The sequence below is a fragment of the Mus caroli genome, unplaced genomic scaffold (genome assembly GCF_978045245.1).
Source record: "Mus caroli unplaced genomic scaffold, Mus_caroli_1 scaffold_10, whole genome shotgun sequence".
NCBI lineage: Eukaryota > Metazoa > Chordata > Mammalia > Rodentia > Muridae > Mus > Mus caroli.
This window is the reverse complement of record NW_028227265.1, coordinates 71,279,389-71,295,947: the sequence shown is the minus strand read 5'-3', so window position 1 is coordinate 71,295,947 and position 16,559 is coordinate 71,279,389. Positions and strand designations below refer to the sequence as shown.

Genomic DNA, 16,559 nt, shown 5'->3' with positions numbered 1-16,559 from the left:
TATCAGAATTACACCAGATTTTTCACCAGACTATGAAAGCAAGAAGAGCTTGGACAGATGTGATACAGACACTAGGAGAACACAAGTGCCAGCCCAGGATATTATACCCAGCCAAACTTTCAATAACCTTAGATGGAGAAACAAAAGAATTCCACGACAGAACCAAACTCACACATTATCTTTCCACGAATCCAGCCCTTCAAAGGATAATAACAGAAAAATCCAATACAAAGATGGAAACCAAGTCTAGAAAAAGCAAGAAGGTAATCCCTCAACAAACCTAAGACAGCTACAAGAACAGAATGCCAACTTTAACAACAAAAATAAAAAAAAAAATTGGAGCTGTGTCAAAAGGATGGACCATCTAGAGATTGCCATATCCAGGGTTCCATCCCATAATCAACTTCCAAACGCTGACACCATTGCATATACTAGCAAGATCTTGCTGAAAGGACCCAGATATATATAGCAGTCTCTAGTGAGACTATGCTGGAGCCTAGCAAACACAGAAGTGGATGCTCACAGTCAGCTATTGGATGGATCACAGGGCCCCCAATTGAGGAGCTAGAGAAAGTACCCAAGGAGCTAAAGGGATTTGCAACCCTATAGGTAGAACAACATTATGAACTAACCAGTACTCTGGAGCTCTTGACTCTACCTGCATATTTATCAGAAGATGGCCTAGTTGGCCATCACTGGGAAGAGAGGCCCATTGGACACACAAACTTTATATACCCCAGTACAGGGGAACGACAGGGCCAAAAAGTGGGAGTGTGTGGGTAGGAGAGTGGGTGGGAGGGTATAGGGGACTTTTGTGATAGCATTGGAAATGCAAATGAGGAAAATACCTAATAAAAAGTATTAAAAAAAGAAGAAATGTAAATACATAAAATATCTAATAAAAAAGAAAAAAACATCCTTTGTAGCTAGTAAAGAATTGACTCATTAAAAGGAAATATTTAATAAAAAAATATAGAAGTAGTTCAGGTGTTATAGGTTCTCAAAATATTTGGATCTTAGACAAATTTGTTACAATGACCAGTTACTTTAAATGATTTATGTTAGTGTTGGTGTAATCAATAGTTTAAACTATGGTTTTTAAATGCCTCTCTAGGGCTGGCAAGAAAGCTTAGTGGGTAAGTGGTGACTGCAGTCAAACCTGCTGCCTGAGTTCAATTCCTCAGAGTCACATAGTGAAAGGAGTGAGCTGATATCCCCACATTGTCCTCTTAATTTCTCATCTCCCTCTCCCCCTCCCCTTCCCTGTTCCCCTCCCTCCTCTCTCCTCTCTCTCTCTCTCTCTCTCTCTCTCTCTCTCTCTCTCTCTCTCTCTCTCTCTCACACACACACACACACACACACACACACACACATACACACACACATCACTATGTAGGAAAATGAACACAGAAAATATATAAAAGAGATATAGGCGCCCTGGTGGAAAAAAAATGGTAGACATTTGAACTGGAAGGTTGTTCTGGCACTAGAGAGACAAAGGTATGGAGTGGTAACAGGAATAAATGGTAGTCTTTGTTGATGAACAGGCTTTGCAAAGGAAATGATGCAGCAAAGAACAAAATGAACTCTTAGTCTTAAAAATTCAGGGGAATGATGGGAAATGAGTCACATTTTTATGCAGCTATGTAATATTTAGTGAAATAACCACAGCATACTATGACATAATAGCACTTGGATAAATAATATTCCCATTATAAATTCAGTGTGCATAAAACATAATTTATATGTATATTCATCCATGTGCAGAACCCAAGGAGTATATAATAAATTTTCCTGGATTAACACAATTCCTATGAGTAGTAGGTGCTTGAATATTATTAGTTAAATACACATATAGATGATTTTTTCTGCAACATTCCTCAACAAGTTAAATTCTTGTTTCACTTACTTTTCGATTCAAAATTCATATAAATATACTTATCATGTTAAAAAGGATTAAAGTAAAAAATATTCATGACACACAATTATCAGACAATTATATAGTCATTTTCAAGAACTGACAAATATTTTCCAATCAGTTTCTGTATGTTCATATATATGTATCAATATAGATATATATGTGTGTATTTATTGAGACTAGAAAGAAAATAATTAAATAGGCAAAATTAGAAAAGTGAAAAGGGAGAAAAAAAGAGGCATTAATGATTAGAAATGTCTTGTTTGTTTATTTGTTTGTTTGTTTGTTTGTTTGACACAGGGTTTCTCTGTATAGCCCTGGCTGTCCTGGAACTTACTTTGTAGACCAGGCTGGCCTCAAACTCAGAAATCTGCCTGCCTCTGCCTCCTGAGTGCTGGGATTAAAGGCATGTGCCACCACGCCCAGCTTATCAGAAATGTCTTACAGTGGGCCAGCTAGATATCTTAGTCAGTAAAGTGCTCACCATGCAATCATCAGGACCTGAGTTTACATCCTTAGTGAAAACTTACATGTGGCAGTGTGTGTACCGGAATCTCAGTACTAACAAGGCCTAAAAGGCAAGAGAATGCCCGGGACCACCAACCAGCTTATCTTATGTAATTGTCAGCTCTAGGGTTAGCATGAGATTGTTTCTGCAAGGTTATGGTGAGTGACTGAGGAAGATAAGCAATGTCAACATAAAGCATCTGCATGTATGTGAAGACAGATGTGCCTACGAACAACACACCACACACACACACACACACACACACTCACAATATTTCTCAGTTAATGCAATTAGTGAAGTAGAAGACTATGCCTGACAACTTTGGAGGTCTATAACCCAATATCCTCTCCCCCATAGTTGAGTGGCTTGTATTTTTAAATATTTAGTTTATATTCTTATTACTTTGAGAAAGCCATTATTATCTTGAGCTCTTTAACTAACTGAACAGGCTCAACTAATTATTTTTCTGTTTACTTGGCAGTCAAGTAATTTAAAACATAAGTGGAAAGAAACTATTTTCATGCACCTGTAACCACACTGTGGTAACTAACATGACAGGAAGCACTGGAGGGCTGTCATGCCAATGAGGACTAAATTAAGCAGTGTTCTAAGCTCTTTTCGTCAGAGATAGAGTAATTGCATATTTGCAGGAATTTTGTTTGAAATATCAACTCTCTAGAGGGAAGGGAATCTTACAGTCTCTTTTGACATTAAACAGTGGCTTAAAACATGAAATTATTAAAGCCACAAGAGCCTTTCACACAGCTGTTAGGAGATGCACTGCAATACCAAATTAATTTATTTCATGTTTGAATCTTTGTCATCCATTTTCTAATAATTTATTTTAAGAAAATGACTGACTAACTCCCATAATATATCAAGAATGTGAATGCCTTCATATGATTCTGCTACTGTAAAAGCCACAGTGGTCCAGTTGGCAAAAGAAATTACTGTCAAGCCAAAGAATCTGAATTCATTCTCATGTAAAACCATGGGGGAAGGAGAAAATCAACTCCTTTAGGCTGTTCTCTGATTTCCACATATGTGCTGTGGTATGTGCATGCCCCTCCCCCATAAATAAATGCAACAAAGGCGTAATTAAAATAACATCTGACATAATGAACTTTTTCCAAAATGAAAGTCAAAAATTAGGAAATATCCTAATTAATGATAATGAAAGCAGCTAAATATATCAAGTACATTTTCTCTGGATTCAGTACTATATACCTCATTTCCTATTGGAAATGACAATCAGTGATCTCTAAAATAAATGAATTCTTTTAAAGGATAAGGATGTAAGACAGATTAGTGTTAAAGTCTTTATGGCAGGGTTGTTTCTATTCTGGCTTCTTTTTTTCTTTCTTTCTTTTTATTCTCTATAAGAAAGCATAAGTAATGTTGATCTCACTGTTACTGTATAGTTTAAGAAGTGGTTACTGACTCTTCTCTCTCTGGTAACCCAGATCCAATCCTCCAGTCACATGCCCAGGTCTGCAGCAGAACACTTCTGGCAGCCTTCCCTGGGCCCTGTTTCCACATTCTGTGGATCCACAGATATTCCCCTTGAAAGCCTCACCTCAGCCTCAGAAGGCCCCGCCTACTAATCTCTCTTCCTGACACCATCCCCAATGTATCACAAAGATCTCCCCTCCCCTTCCTTCCTCCAACTCATCTCATTATTCCAGCTTCTAATAACAACAGGCATTCCCCATGAACACAGCAGCTAAGCAGGGCAGGGAAACAGGTGAGCTAACTGAAGACCTTCATCACCACCCCCTCTCATCTAGCCCAAATTCTTGAGTCTCATCCTTAACTAGAAACAGAACATCTGCTGTAGCCCTCCTTCCTCCTCTGCCCTCATATCCTGTGGATCCCTCAGACCTTACCACCCTAAACTCCCTTTCCCCACTTGTTTTATCTCAGACCCCAGCTTCAGCAGGCAATCCCAGCTAAACCTCAGAGCACACCTTCCAAGAAAGCAGACTGGCTGCACATCTTCCTCTCTCTGGTTACTCTAGCACCATAAATCTCTTGTCTCATCTCCAGCACTATAGGAGACCCTTGGGTGAGCCCTCTTCACTGCCTTCTCCCCCACATTCCAAGGAGACAAAATAAGACAGATCCTGGTTGAACAAGCTCTTCTCACTCTGCGAAATCCTTTAGAAACGTAGTCTATCCCCATTCCTAAGTGTCAGCTCCAAATACCTATAAATATATTTAACACGGAACTCCCAGTGGCTATGAGGTTCAGGACAAAGGAAATTTCCTAACAGGCAAGGCACAGAACCATACATACTCTCTGAAAATCCAGACAGGGAAAAGAAACAAGTTTACCTAACAAAGTCAAACTCAGAAGTTGGTACCTAGACCTATACCCATTTCAATCCCAGATGCTGAGCACAAACAAAAAGACAATCAATCACAGCCAGGGCACTGTGTCCTCACCAGAGCCTGTTTATCCTACCACAGCAGGCCCTGAATATTCCAGCATAACTGAAGCATAAGAAAAGGGCCTGAAAATCACCCATATGAAGATGATTGAGGAGGCCCTTAAAGAGGAAATTGATAAATCCCTTAAAGAAATCCAGGAAAGCACAAACCAACAAAGCAAGGAAATTAATAAAACTATTTAACCTGAAAATAAAGACTAAATAATGACTGACAAATTTATAGCTGAATAACTTTGTGAAAACTGATTGGAGAAACATTTATTTCTGCTTTTCTGTAAGAGGGAACTACAAGTTTTATTATTAGCTTAATAAATTATTATTAGCTTAATGAATGGGTGACAAAATAATGAAGAAGTGGGAGATAGTCTGCCCATCTTTGCTGGGGTCCATGAGACCTGTATAGTGAACATTCTGATACACTGTATTAGGGAACAGAGGCAGAACTCAGAACCTGGGGAGGTTACCAATGAGGATAGGTAGCTGTCAAATATTCATTGTCAGTGCTGTGCTAGAGAAAAGACGACTGGGTGCCTGCTGAGATTCCATGAGACCTCCATGGTGCCTAGAGATAGGGTAAGGTTTTTGAGAGAGGAGCATGGCAGTTATAAAATGGACCAGAGAACAGAAATCACAGAAGTTTTGTTGTGACAGTTAAAGATCCTTCGTGTCCTAGTTTTCTCTCTGAGGAAAATATCTTATAAAAATATATTATCATTTAGTAAAAAAAAAAAAAAAAAAAAAGAAAAAAAAAAGATTCTTCTTGTCAACTTTCTAGTACTTAGATGGGTTAACTTCATCAAACTCCTTACCTCAAGACTCAAAGATCCTTGCAAAAGAAGTAGAAAGATTCTAAGAGCCAAAGATGATGGGTGATTTAAGACAATTGTATTCCTAACACAAAAGGACTGATGCACATATGAAATTCACAGAGACTGTGGCACCATGCAAAAGTTCAAGCCATCTGGGTTCTCGCACAGAGGTCAAGTGGATATAGACTCCCACTTAGAGCCACTTACTCAAATGTTTGTGCCGTTTTTATCTTATTGGTTTCTTACTTTTTTTGTTCCTATTATTGTGTTTTTGTGGAATCTCTGTCTCTCTGTCTCTCTCTCTCTGTCTCTCTTTCTCTTTCTCTCTCTCTCTGTTTCTTGCTTTGTGTATTTTAAATATACATGGAGAACATAAAGTTAAGTTGGTAGGGATGTAGGGATGCTAGTAGAGGAATTGGGGAGGGGAAAACAGTCAAAATAAATTGTATGAAAAAACCAATTCTATAAAAAAGGAGGGGAAAAAGCCCTAATGTTACCTGAAATTGGATGAGACACAGTACAATATAGCTTATGTGCCTGATAAGTATGAAGCATTGAGGGATGAAAGGACAATTAAGAGATGATAAGGAAGAGCAATATTGGATTTATGTTGCTGCCATTGACTATGCTGTGTGTATAATATAGTATGATTATTGATTTCATATAGAGAACTCTAACTTTCCTAAATTTGTTGTTTATGTAAAAATAGTTTTAATAATATTTGTCTTCCTGTGAAAATGTGATCTGGATTCAGGAATAAAAATGTATTCTCTATTTGTCAAAAATACTATACATGTACAAAAAAAATTGAGAAAAGTTTAGTATAGGCAATAAAGATTACATACTGAAAAATGCTAGGTCTTCATCTTAAGTTTATTAGTAATATCCCAAATTTTGACAATAAATTGAATGCTTTTGTTTTGGAGCAAAAATAATTACAATGTGCATGTGAAATTATATATAGATGTATTGTAATATCCGTAAAATTATCCCTCATTACAAAATATGAGGCCTACAAAATCAGTATGACTCTACCAATTTTCTATGCACAAACCTTTTGCCACAACTTCAAGTGATGCTTTAATTAAATATGATCGCTTAATAACAAAAATATTTTTCATAAACTGATCTGGATCATAATATCTACAGCCAAATGAACATGAACTACTAAATTCTATTAGATTGTTATGTAGGCCAATGCCTGATAAATTAATCTAGTCATTTTCATCCAATAATAAAGTTGGATCCCTAAGGCTCAGTTGGTCACCATAGAGATTCAGATCATTATTAAATCCTTGATGATGTTAATTCTATTGTGTTCTCCTAGTCATTTCATACCAGCATATCAAACACTTCACTAAATTAAATTAGCTATTCAGTCTTGATTTTTCCCATTATTTTATGAAGTATGCTTTATAAATAATGCAAATTTATTACACAAGTTAGGGGCAAGGAAATTTTCCATTCAAGTATTAATGTCCATGTTCTGGACTTCTAGCATTCTTAAGGAGCATTCATGTCACCTCTCTGTGCTTACAAAACGTCAAAGTAGCAGTTGCTTTTATCTGGCATGAATGCTGCTTAAGATCCGGTGCTATTCAAGCAAAGGATGTCAGGTAAAATTGCAGTGTATGTTTCTGATGTCAGTCTCCATGGCTGGCAATTTGCCTTTTCTCATGGATTAAAACATATTTCCTCCTCTGCATTCATTAAGAAATGGGCCAAGAAAGCTCATAACTCATTACTGACAAAATAGTGCCAGCCTCTGGGTATGAATTTTGATAGAAGGTTCAAGTAATGATATGAATATCTATGAAATTATGACAAAAATATAATACACTTCATTATTGACAATATGGGTTTAAATGAATGGTACCCTTCAATCATGGGAGACTCCGAGTTGGTATAAAACCACGTGGCAACTGCCATGTTTTCTTAGGGTCTTGGTAGTGATGTCATTGGCCAGGTCATCCAAGACTCAAGCTCAGTTTCCAATTGTCTTACACTTCTTCCTGTCGCTTGTATGTGCTACACAATGATGTAACTCTGTATATAAGAATGGTTTCTCTCTTCTCATTAAAAGATGAAGCATAACAATAGTGCCAAAACGCAAACATTGGAAATTCATTGGAAAATGGATTTTAGGAAAAATCTACAATTACACTTTGGTTTTTTAGGTCTGTCTGGATTCAAGTTCTTTCCTTGTACTAACTGTGCATCAGTTTGTCTTTGAGAGTATTATTTTTTATTAGAACATATTTTTCTAGAGCAGAAAATGTTCTATTCTTTCTTTTCTTTCTTTTTTTTGTTGTTGTTTTTTGGTTTGGTTTTTCAAGGAAGGGTTTCTCTGTATAGCCCTGGTTGTCCTGGAACTCACTCTGTAGACCAGGCTGGCCTCAAACTCAGAGATCCACCCGCCTCTGCCTCCCAAGTGCTGGGATTAAAGGCGTGGGCCACCAACCTCGGCTTCTATTCTTTCATGATCAAGGATTATGATCTAACTATATGACCCTTGCAGAATATGTACATTTATAGAAAGAAACATTTTGGTAATAATTACTCCTGTGCCATGTAAAAGAGTTGTGTTTGATAAGTGATAAATACGATATGAGAGGAACATATACATGAGGCAGAATTTCACTAAATATTCTACAATATAAATGCCAGAGTAATAGAAAGTTCTATTGCAAGTACAAGTTAACACACCAACTACCATGAAAATGTTTGCAAGTTTTTCTATCTTTATCAGATGTGAATGCAAAAGAAAAATGATGACAGTTGATTCAAGTTATCATCAGATAGAAGTAGAAATCAAGGTTATATGAATATATAAAGATCATTTAGGGAACAGCACAAGCATTTTATTTGGACTATTTAACATTTAAAATAACTATGACAGGTGTGATCATCAAGCCATATTTTACTAATGAGGAAAATAAGAGTAATAAATCTCATGCATTTTTGGCTGTGGGAAGTAAAATTTCCTAAATAGAGAGACAGTACAACTTTATGAGTAGGTTAATTAAATTGATTATTTTTTCATTTATGGGAACCAAACCCAAGGCTTTGAGATTGTTAGCCACATACTCTACTAAATCTCCACCACCAAATGAATTAGTTTTTAAAGATAACTATATTTTTATACAAGTGGATTTCAGTTAATAAATCTCTTGAGATGTTTCTACATTGCTATTTTCAGATTGTGAGACTGAAGGAAATTTTCCCTAGATCAATTTTACTCAATTTAAATTTAGCTAAGTTTAATTCTATTTTTAGACATATAGATGAGAAATCACAATAGAGTCCCTTTGTTTCATTTTACCTTTTCTGATTATACAATGCCTGTAAATGCAATATTTCATTAATATTTAATTCTAATTCAATGAATAATAGTAAATTTGGTACTTCCCTAAAATTGACTAATATCATTTAGCTAATATCATTATGAGCTTCTTAAGAATACACCATTCAGGCATAAATTTCAGAAAACTATTAACAATAAACAATGTTCTCATTGTTTCAAGCAAGAAAAGAATGCCAGATGATGTTCTATAACTACATGACACCTCAATAAAAGATGACCAGAGGGGCTGGTGAGATGGCTCAGTGGGTAAGAGCACCCGACTGCTCTTCCGAAGGTCAGGAGTTCAAATCCCAGCAACTACATGGTGGCTCACAACCATCTGTAACGAGATCTGGCGCCCTCTTCTGGAGTGTCTGAAGACAGCTACAGTGTACTTACATATAATAAATAAATAAATCTTAAAAAAAAAAAAAATAATAAGAGCACCCGACTGCTCTTCTGAAGGTCCAGAGTTCAACTCCCAGCAACCACATGGTGGCTCACAACCATCCGTAACGAGATCTGGCGCCCTCTCCTGGAGTGTCTGAAGACAGCTACAGTGTACTTACATATAATAAATAAATAAATCTTAAAAAAAAAAAAAAAAGATGACCAGAAGTAATGCTAATTATACCAATATTATATTTTATAAACATTGAAAATAAAAAATTACATTTTATTTTATTTTATTTTATTTTAACTTTTGGAAAGCAATGTAAGTATACTCTATCCCAATTGGATGCATTAGAACTTCCAATAGATTTTGGCTAGCAATCTTCTAAATTATGTAGCATAGTGACATTTAGGAGAAGAACGGGCCTCTGACCAGCACTGAAGTGACATGTTGTTTAAGGAAAATTCAGAGAGTGGAGCACTAATGCTACAAACATGATAAATTCCTACCTCTCAATTTTTCTTTGAATGCATATCCTTTCAATATTTTACTGTGGAAATTAGTAGGAAGAAGTATGACCCTTTAGCAGCATGAACCTGAGCTAACAGTCACTTAAGGGGGCATGACATGCATTTTCCAGAAGAGAGAAATCGCAAGTATATTTAACCATGTTTTCAAATGAGTGTTTTACTATGGGATCGCTGATAGTCAAAAAGGCAATTCAAACAAGTCAAGGTTATACTGTAAGTTAGAGCCTTTGGATAAACGTCTATATTTAATAGAATCATAGGCTTTAATCCACTAATTGCACACATATTATATATATATATATATATATATATATATATATATATATATATATGCTACAGAGTATTAATGATTGTTTCTAAAATGATAACATGGTAATGGAAGACTATTTTGATTTGAAAACTAATAACGTGGTAACAGTAATGAATCAATTTATGTAATATGGATAAAACAGATTCAGGAGGCAGTAAAACCCTTGGGAAATTTCCTGAATATTGTAGAAGAACATGAGAGCAACAGACTACACACTACTCAACATATGAGGCTATAGATGGGTCAATTATAGAGCATATTGGAGCTTAGAGTTTAGGATATGAACTTGGCTTTAGTTTTAAATCCAATCGCCATCCTTTTCAGCAGTTTAAGTGGAAAAATAAAGTCATTGGAATCTCAAAAATATCCCTTTAGATTCTACTTGTAGAATTTTGAAACAAGGAGACCAGTTTGAAGGATACTTAGATAATTAAGGCAAGAATTTCATGGTTTAGATAAGAATGGCCACAGTGTTAGGAAAGTAAAAGCCCACCGAAGAACCATGCCCTCTGTCCAAGAGCCTGCAGCTCATATTTGCAAATCGTTGTATATGCTTGATCCATGGCATGATGTAGGTTGTCATGTAAATTTGTCACTATTTTAATGTCAGTACTGATGATTTAACTCACAGCCTTGTGCATGCTAGGTCATTGCACTGCCTCTGAGTTTCAGTGGATCTCTAAAAGCATTTATTGATTCAATGGAATATTTAAAAAGACCAAATGGATAAGACAGAATGAAGGCTGCTGGTATTCAAACATAGAAGTATCATTGACTAAGACAATAAGAAGTAGCAAAATATTAAATGTAACTTTATTTGACTACTGAGTAGTAGAGTAGAATTTGTAGATTGTTTATAAATACTTAAATACCTATTGCCAAGAAATAAGATCAAACATAGCATCCAAAGAAGCTTTTAAAATATGATTCTCCTCATATCAAAATCCCTATTGGCCTGGAAAAATGGATTAGCAGATGCATGTTTGGATCCCAGCATTCAGTTAAAAGGCTAGGTTTCCCTGGCTTTTATCTACAGTTCTAATACTCACAAGGCATCCCAACCCCTCTTCTTAAATACGTAGGCAAGTACATGTGGGTGCATGAGCACACACACACACACACACACAGACACACAGACACACAGACACACAGACACACAGACACACAGACACACAGACACACAGACACACACACACCAATACACATAAAAAACCAACAACTAAAATCGTGTCTTAGCTAATCAGGTCATAGGATCATTAGAAGTGTATTTTTAAAGGAATATTTAATCTTGTTAATAATTGTGGCAAAGCACATTTATAGTGAAGTTATATTGATAGAGAAGTGACAGCTCTAAATAAAAATCATAAAAAGAGGACTTAATTTGCTATTGTAGACATCATACAAAGTCAAGGGTAATCGTTGTTACTAGCTGTTCAGCATTACACTGCTGTCTAAGTATATGCTTTGACAAGAGAAAAAGACAAAAAAAAATAAAGTCATAAGGTCAAGAAAAGATAAATTGTCATAACACACAAGTATAAGTATGATGACTGTTAACATTAAAATTCTAAATGATAGGAGTGGGCAATTATGATTTTCAGAATTTCCTAAATTTTAATTTATATTAGAGAGAGAGACTACCAGGAGAACTCAGCTCAGGGATCAACTAAACAGGGCTCATAAGGACTCACAGAGGTTGAAGCAATAATTACAGAGCCTACCTGAGTCTGTCATAGGACCTCTGCCTGCATGGTGTTGTTTAGTTTGGGGTTTTATTGGAATCAACAGTGGGACTTGTGGTGTCTTTGATGCTATTGCTTACTCATGGGACACTCTTCCTGCTGCTGGGCTGCCTCAACCAGCATTTATATGAGTGTTTGTGCCTAGTCTTAGTACATTCTTTTGTGCCATGTTCAGTTGATATTCCTGGCAGGCCTGCTCTTTTCTGAAAGGAAATCAAGAACAGTGGATCTGAGGGAGACGGAAGGTGTAAGGAGAACAGGCAGAAATGAAGGGAGGAGAGACTACCATTGGGATGTATTGGATGAGAGAAGAACAAACATTAATAATAGTAAAAGTCAGGAGCATGTCTATATACCAGGTATAGTGTTAATAAAGCTTTTAAAATATGTAAAAAATCTAGATAAGGTTGATCTTCTATGATTACCACTTAAAAACCAGAGAATTGACTTACAAAACACCCTGAATTATAATAAATCATCTTGATACAACTTGCAGCAGATAATTTGACAAATATCAATTATGTTCTAATTTACTAGCATATTTTATAGTCTAATTTTTAAAACTGTGCATATGTTCTCTTCATGTCTATCAGAAATAATACAATAAAAGAATACAGGCACATCAATGCAAAAGGTAATCAAAAAAATCACTGCTTATCAGCGTAATGACGACTCAAATAATTACTACTAAGATACTACCTATGAGATATTCTATTATTATGACAGGAATTTTCATTTCTTAAATGGGATTAAGAACTCCAAAGGAGCACAAAATATAAAAATTTAATTTATACTAGTGAACACTTAGATAAATGGAAGTAAAATATTCCACTAACTGCTGCTGAAACTTGCATTTACAGTCAGCTGAAATACAAATATTCCACTAACTGCTGCTGAAACTTGCATTTACAGTCAGTTTCATACATTAAACTGTATGAAAATGAATGTTTGGATTTAGGTCCTAAGTACACAGGGTAACATTCTCAAATTTTTTCAAGATGGTACAAAATATCCACATTGGCATGAATCATCCTTAAGAAATGATCAACGTATTGCTGTAGTTGTTTATACCTCCAACCCTAGCACTTGTCTAGGAGCAGAGAGATCAAACCAATAATACAGAGTGAGACCTTATCTCAATAAGGAAGGGAACAGGAAAAAGGAAAGGGAAAGAGGGAAAAAAGATGGAGGAAAGAAAGTTGGAAGAAAGGAGGAAAGGAGAAATAAGAAGGGAGTGAGGAAAGGATAAAGAGAGATAGATATAGAAATAGAGTTTAACTGAACTATACAGAAAAACTATTTCACTGCCTACATATGAAAGAGGTATTGAAAAGTTTGCAAAATATGAGATAATACACTTTACTACATACGCCTAGCAAAGCACATCACCTTAAAAAGGCACTGTATATATTTATAAGGAATAGAAAAATAAAAATTGAATTGGAAATTAATAAGATATTTTTTCTTCAAAAAGGAAAAAAAAACAGCTTATAGGCATAAGGAATTAATTTCATGAAAGTGTCTAATATGAAAATTACAAGTGAATGTATATAAATTCCATTACTATTAATTAAGGAAATATTCTTACAGGATGAAGTCCTTTAAAGGAATTGCAGCAATGGGAATTCCATCCATTACTGACCGAAATGAAACTGCCTTAAGAATTTTGGAGAAGAGTTTGGTAGAGCTTATGAAATAACTTCCTTAAGCATACAAATGTATTAGCTGATATATTCCTAATAAAATATTGTGTCTAGCCCATGGCCATACATAAAAATTGTTTATAGATAGATTACACATTATAACTGCAATATAGAAAAGATCCAAATAACCAGAAATAGAATGTTATAGAAAATTAAACAACATAAATATGAATCAATTGGTTTTGCAAGTTGACAATAATTAATTTTGAAAATAATTGGGAATGGAAAATAAAAATCATTGGGCATAATTAGAATTTAAATATATTTCAAATGCAAGAAAAATCATAACATGTTTAAGAGTAGTACAGAAACTCTAATACATATGGAGAAATATAAGAGATTAAGCATAAAATTTAAATGTTTGAGGAGGAACAATGGAACATTAGGACTGGATTTGACACATAAAGGTGTTTATTTAATTTTGAGAATCTATTCATGTGTGTTTGAATGATTTTAAATGCCTTATTTAAGATATATCAATTCTCTAACAAGCCATTAAAGAGCCTTACCATTGGTCATTTAAAACAATCACACCTAATTTATATTGAAAAGTTCTAAATTACAGGTCCTTTGAATAGCCCCTGATCCACACAGAGACAAACCACAAAACATGTAATAGGAAGCAGAAATAAAGGGAAAGTCATTGATTTTGGATCTAAAATTTGTTTGCACAAACTGAAGGTGTAACCATTCATGAAAAAGTACCTAACACCAAACTGTAATTTAAGAATTACAGTTTGGTGGTCTGGAATGATGACTCAACAGTTAAGAATGCTTGCTGGTCTTCCAGAAAACCTGAATTTAGTAGCCATAGTACCACTAATGTCAGGGTACTCAAAAATGTTTGTAACTACAGTCACAAACTCTTCTTGCCTCAAGGGGCACTGCACTCATGTGTTCATATACTCACATTCAAATGTACTTAAAAATAAGAATAAAACAAAAGTTTTACATAGTTATAGTTACTAGAAGCTGATGCCTAGATAATTGGTCAATTATTTTACATGTCATTGATTTATCAATTATTTTATCATAAGGAAAATTCTTCAAAGAAGACTACAAGAAATATAAATTGATTTGCTAAGTATCCATAATAGAAAAGCTAGAATATTAACTTAAGTATGTCTTTGTTCCATAAACCTATTATTACTCCATGTCCAAATATTATATTATTTTAATGTCAGGAATTGGGGTAGATATATAGAGAAGAATTAGGTCTAGTTTGCTCTATATAGTCTTAACTAATTTATAATTTTTATGTGAATAAATTTATAAAGACCCAATAATTTTTACAAATTTTGGTTAATATCTACCAAAATTGTTCTGAGATTCAGTAATGTACTTATTGGTAAACATGCATTCAATATTTTGTGATAATTTTGTTATTATCATATTCTTACAGTTTCAGGTGACAAGGTTTAGTAAACATTTCAAACAGCCTTGTGAGTCCTGAAGCATAAAGAACAGATGGTCAGATTAATGCAGGTGGACTAAGCTCTCAAAAATAAGAGATAAGAGGATTAGCCAGAGAAGCTGGAGGTGAGGAAAACAGTTCTGTGATTTCCCATTGGCTCCTGGTCAAGGTGGGAAGATGCTATCTCAAAAAGGTCAATGCTTCTAAGACAGGAATCATCTTTGGGACAAGTTGCTTTAATGAAATAGAGAGGTGGGCTATTCTTGATAAAAAGAGAAAGACTGAGAAGAGAATAAAAGGAGCTATAATTAGATCAGCTCTACCTGACACAGAAGAGTCCTGTACCATGTCAGGACAATGTACCACTCTCCCTGTTATTATCCCGATGGGATGAGTTTGAGCAAGGTTGACCAGGATGACCTCATACTGGGTAGTCAAAGCTATGCTTCTGGTGGAGTGCCTTACTGTTGTCCAAATATCTTTGCAGACAATAGTTATCCTATTTCTGTGACAGTTCCTCTGAGAAACAGCAAAGTTACATTGGCTGCATAAGAAGGGCCTCCTTCCATGTACCATTATCACCTTGCTCAGGATGCCTACTGATACACTCTTTTTGAATTTTTAATTGCAGAATTCCACTTTTTTCAATCTTTCTCTAAGAACATTCTTGTAATTTTTCCTTCTAGATATATCCCCAGCCTAGAACTCTACGTGAGTTTAAACCTATTTGAGTCTATTGAACTCTTAGTCCAAGTTCTATAAACTTCAGATTCCCATATGTGGTAATTTATGAAATTGTCACAACCAATTAAAATTCCAAAAGCTTGTGGCATGACTGAGTTGCTTAGGACTGACATTTAGATATAATTTGTCCCAGTGTGTGAATCTGGCTTGTGTTTACCAGCTTATGTCTTACTGATAAATCCCAACATGACTCACAGAATTATTTTTAAAAGGACTTGGGAATCTAAGATAATATAGATGTGCACATTTGCAATGACCTCCTCTGCAGCCAAAGAAAGGCTGTTCATTATTTGTTGTGTCTGTTTTGTTTGAATTCATCTGTTTCTGTCCCTTGTTGATTACCAATGTTCCCATAAGACAGACATCTTTAGTGCATGCAGAAGAAAAACGGACATGAGAACTTAGCAGGGACAGACAAACAAAACACTGAAGTAACAGCACACTCTGTCTGATGCTGAAGTCCATACCTGAGCGCAAAGCATCTCTCTGAATGCTCTCATAGTCATGCCAGTCTTTTCTTCTCAGACCATCTGTCCAGGAATAGAATTGCCCATCTCCTAGGCCCAATGGAAATGTCTGTGGAAAAGGAAAGTATTCAAGCATAAAAAAGGAAGAATTTTCTTCTGCATGGATGATAAGCACAGCAGGGCCCAGAACAAGCAATGCAAGAAGATTTGTTAATTAAATGGCTCCT

The 16,559-nt window shown here is 35.3% G+C and overlaps 1 protein-coding gene across 1 annotated transcript in view; it reads right to left on the bottom strand.

The window, feature by feature from the left end:
* Nucleotides 1-16,559, bottom strand: part of Galntl6 (polypeptide N-acetylgalactosaminyltransferase like 6) — a 1,086,926-nt gene that overhangs the window by 693,765 nt on the left and 376,602 nt on the right. The window contains exon 3 of the mRNA XM_021169756.3: nucleotides 16,333-16,441. Coding sequence (XP_021025415.2) covers nucleotides 16,333-16,441 — 109 coding nt within the window. The remainder of the gene's footprint in view (nucleotides 1-16,332; nucleotides 16,442-16,559) is intronic.